Genomic DNA, 4,423 nt, shown 5'->3' on the forward strand with positions numbered 1-4,423 from the left:
TGTTGTTTGCACCAGTATGGTTAACCCTCAAGGTATCTCCTTCATTTTCATTTTCCTCTGTCATTTTCATCAACTGTAACCAATGTATAAATACAATTACATGAATTATTATAGCCATATCAAACAGAACATCAGCCCTTTAGATACTCATTGTTTGGATAAGTTAACATGAAGTCTCAGAAGAATTAAGTACCAGTTCACTAATTATTCCATTTCCTTTCCATATGTTGTATTTTTACTTTATCAATGCAAACAGCAGGCCCTTTTCCGTGGGATTGTCTCTGTAGACATTACTCCAGTTTTTAGAAAGAGCCAAATAACAATAGAATGATTTCTTTAATATTAGTGCCTTGTGAGACAACAAAACATTTTATTCTGACACATCAGTAACATCAGTACATTAAATCGCCTTGACTTAAGCTCTACCCAAGCAAATTCAATAAGCGGTCAGTATAAAATTCAGACTGGGTCTAAAATACAAAGTGAGGCCTAGGCTTAGGCCTGGGCCGAGGCCTATCTGCATTTTATACTGACCAATTCAACAAGGATTCCAACAAGGGCACTTTCAATTGCTGCTGTGAGATGCTGGGTTGCACTCAACACGTGCACATTTGCACAGCGGACTGATGGGCTATGTACTTGGCAGACAACAGTATAATACGAAAAAGAAGGACAACTGAAGTGCCGTAATATGTAAATCAAACATCAGATCCCATTTACTTCACTTACATTATATCTATGAAAAGGAAAATATTATAATTTATGGCAGTAAATAAAATATCGACTTAGTACCTCTCTGTAATTAGGCAAATCGACGTCACTTTCATCACTGCTGTACTTTTTCAAGAACATGGCATCAAGAATAGCTGTTGTCTTGCAGAGGTATAGGGTAATTCGGTTGAAAGACTTTCCAAGTTCCTCTTTGTATCGTTGCAGTGTAAACGGCTCTGTGCCCCCTGGCAGGTACTTTACTTCGGTTCTGTCAGGATACAGCAAAGTAAAGCTACTGGGCCCATATAAACTTAGATCACTGTTGAACTTCACCATCTTTTCCGCACCTTTTCTGAGAAGCTCCTCAGCACCGATCGACGGTAAGACTTTAAGCGGCAATGAAGATCCACGAATTACTTTCAGTTCTCCGTCTTTTAACCTGATTAAGCCTATATGAATAGTGACTTCATTCTCGCCGCTTTCCTTTTTCGGTTTTTTAGAAGACTTACTAACAAACCTGGAGGTTCGTTCCTTTCCTTTCCTTTCTCTATATTCCTCAAAGGTGAGAGGAGTGGTCTGATGTCGTTTCCTTTCTGAAGATTCCACTTCTAATTGAGCAACACAGATTAGATCTTCGTCTTTTACACTTATCGTAATTCCGCAAACATGACAAAATTTCGCCGCGTTGGCTAACTGTGAGCCACAACCCGAACAAAACATGGCGAACACAAACAGCCCATTTCGCGGGAACGGACGCGGGAACGCAGAAACAGTCCTCCCACGCATGTTGCGCGCGCATGATGTGTGTTCTTTTTTATTTGCAGCGTTCCTTTTAAATTTGCAGCATCCTCTTTTTTTTTTTTTTTTTTGCAGTTTTTTTGTTTTCAGCAGTTCCCATTTTGTTTGCAGCGTTTACTTTTTATTTGCAGCGGTTCCCGTTTTTTTTTGCAGCGCATCAGTCTTTTTTGTTTGCAGCGTTCGTTTTTTGTTTGCAGCGCATCTTTTTTGTTTGCAGCGTTCGTTTTTTGTTTGCAGCGCATCTTTTTTGTTTGCAGCGTTCGTTTTTTGTTTGCAGCGTTCGCTTTTTGTTTGCAGCGCATCTTTTTTGTTTGCAGCGCTTCTCTTTATTTGCAGCATGTCCCTTGTGGGCCATCGTACCAAATTGATTCCCCAGTATTTTCATTACCAACCCTCAACCAATTCGGATTGTAAAGTTCTTGTTACCCTTATTTCCATGATTTTAGGATGATATGATAGACGAGGCAGAATCTTTTGTCACTGCTGCCAAACTTTTAAAAGAACGTGGGGCTTACAAGATTTTAGTGATGGTAACCCATGGTCTTTTGTCAGCAAATGCACCAGAACTTATTGAGGATTCTTCAATTGATGAGGTAAAATTAAAATTTTGCTGCTGAGTTTTGTTGAGTACCAACACAGTAAGCAAATGCTCTTAAACGTGCTGAATGTTTTTGCCACATTATGAAAAACTGTACTACAGTGATAGGTTGTAACCTTTGGTTGAACTCTAATTGACTGTAGTCGTTTTGTTTTGGACAAACATTTGTCTTGACTAGTAGCGGACTACATCTATCTCATTTCATGATTTTGCTTTACCTTGTTCGTTCTAGGCTCCCATTCCTTACAAAGTTAAGTTTATTTTTTAGGTTGTGGTCACAAACACAGTTTCCCATGACACTAAGATGTCTCGATGCAGCAAAATAAGGACAGTGGATATAAGCTCCCTACTGGCTGAAGCAATCCGACGTATTCACAATGGAGAGTCTATGGGATATCTGTTTAGAAATGTCCCGTTAGAGGACTAATGTGCCGTATCTATATGATCATAGTAATGTATTCTGTATTGGACCCTGTAGAGGACCTTCTGTCCCAGCTGTTCAGAGACAATAGGAGGCTTTTCCGTTGTAAATAGTCTCGACGACCTTACCAACATTAGATTTGGTTTATGTTAATTTGTTCATTTCAGTTTACAGTGTACACAATTAGTGCTCCAGCTCTAGAAGACAAGACACAAATAAAGTTCCTTTCCTTTTTGCTGAAGCGAACGATCGAGGTAGCTCTCTAATAGACCATGCTTTGTATTTGCTCGTCGAAAATTTTGAATTTAACCCCTAAAGGAGACCAATCTGGGCGTGGCTTAAGCAAATTTTGACCCCTAAAAGAGACCGCTTAAAAACACACAAATACGACATGCAGTGAGTGTTAATGATATTAAGACATAATAATCGAATGCTTTTATCTAAAAGTAGTTTTTGAAAGCAAAATTTGACTTCTGTTTCTCTTCGCATAATTCTGTGTTTCTTCGCGGAACCCTAAACGAGACCTTGGCGGCTTAAAATATTGGCGCTTTGCCCGGAACACCCTAAGCGAGACCCAAATCCAAAATTTACATCCCTAAGCGAGACGACGAGCATCCCCCGTCTGTTTCATTTGGGAGTTCCCTCCCGCCCGGGATCTCTTGATGTATCTGAAAGGCTCAAACTGCTGAGATTCACTGGGATAGACTTTTTTGTATTATGGTGTTATGCAAGGTGACAATTCAGAAATTCAAAATGCTGTATTTTGAAACGAAACTGGAAACTTGCAAGAAGATATATTTCTAGGTCATCTTCAATCTAATTTGATGACGTCACTGTGAAAACCATCTGTTGTTTTCTTTCTTCTCTCAAGGAGGTCCAGTTGGGGGGGGGGGGGGGTCCACGTTTTGTACTGTCCCATCTCAAGACCATTTAAAATCTCCCTTCAATTACACGCACGAACCTATGGCCAATTGTAAAAGTATTATTTAAGTACTTTTTCCCTATATTTGGTGTTATTTCTGGAATGTTACAAAAGTTGTGTTGTAATTTATAAATAACAAATTCAAGTACCTTTGCGATTTATAAATCGCAAGATTGCCAACTTTGCGATTTCTAAATCGCAAGATTACACACTTTTTAAACAAGCCTCGCAAATTTACGCCAGCGCGCTCGTAGTCCACAATTTTCGTGGGAAAACTCTACTCTCCAGAAGCGTACACTGGGTTGCCTGCACAAGCAGGAGGCACCAAGTTGGGTGGTATTGAACTGAAGCGTTCCAGTTATTTTTTTTTCAATTTGGGGGGGGGGGGGCGTATTAAGACCATTTGAGGGTTCACCCAGACGTCGTGCCAGCAGAGGCCCTTTGGTTAACACACTTAATTTTTTTGTAATGTCCTGTCCCATTTTGAGGTCTTTCAGCTTCTTAAGCTTTGGTAATAAATTCAGTTAAAAGATAACAAAACACGCTCTTGAGTAAAACTCACTCGTTTCTTCATTATATACCCTGCAAAAAAACTAACTGCAAATTGCTCTGACGGAACTTTCCTGTATGTCGTCTTGCAGTTGCACTAAGCAAATGTTTATTGCACACTAAGGAAGTACTGAAGATGTTGTTTCCGCTTCATAATTCCTCTTTCCAGTCTAATCTGATGCCGGGTCAAAATTTTTTTGGCTTTACGTTAGCACCAAAAAGTACCGTAAAATGCGGGAGTTAAAAGTAAAAGGCAAGCCAAAAGACAGATGAAGACAAATATAACATATATTTTATATATAACTCTGAATCGAATTCTCATCGAAAGATCAATGACTATCGATTGTCATTAATCTGTCGATGAGAAATCGATTCAGAGTTATATATAACAAACATGTTATTTTTTTCTTCATCGTAAAAACAC

At 39.2% G+C, this 4,423-nt stretch overlaps 2 protein-coding genes across 2 annotated transcripts in view; one reads left to right on the plus strand and one right to left on the minus strand.

The window, feature by feature from the left end:
* Positions 1-1,905, minus strand: part of LOC138058934 (uncharacterized) — a 3,747-nt gene extending 1,842 nt beyond the window's left edge. Inside the window, exons 1-2 of the mRNA XM_068904400.1 lie at positions 793-1,905; positions 1-73 (exon numbers count right to left, since the gene is read on the minus strand). The exon at positions 1-73 is cut by the window's left edge and continues 198 nt beyond it. Coding sequence (XP_068760501.1) covers positions 1-73; positions 793-1,497 — 778 coding nt within the window. The 5' untranslated portion in view covers positions 1,498-1,905. The remainder of the gene's footprint in view (positions 74-792) is intronic.
* LOC138058936 (phosphoribosyl pyrophosphate synthase-associated protein 2-like) overlaps positions 1-2,771 on the plus strand; it is a 15,283-nt gene extending 12,512 nt beyond the window's left edge. Inside the window, exons 10-11 of the mRNA XM_068904402.1 lie at positions 1,956-2,102; positions 2,376-2,771. Coding sequence (XP_068760503.1) covers positions 1,956-2,102; positions 2,376-2,534 — 306 coding nt within the window. The 3' untranslated portion in view covers positions 2,535-2,771. The remainder of the gene's footprint in view (positions 1-1,955; positions 2,103-2,375) is intronic.
* Positions 2,772-4,423: the final 1,652 nt, after the last annotated feature.

This window comes from Montipora capricornis, chromosome 8 (assembly GCF_036669925.1).
Source record: "Montipora capricornis isolate CH-2021 chromosome 8, ASM3666992v2, whole genome shotgun sequence".
NCBI lineage: Eukaryota > Metazoa > Cnidaria > Anthozoa > Scleractinia > Acroporidae > Montipora > Montipora capricornis.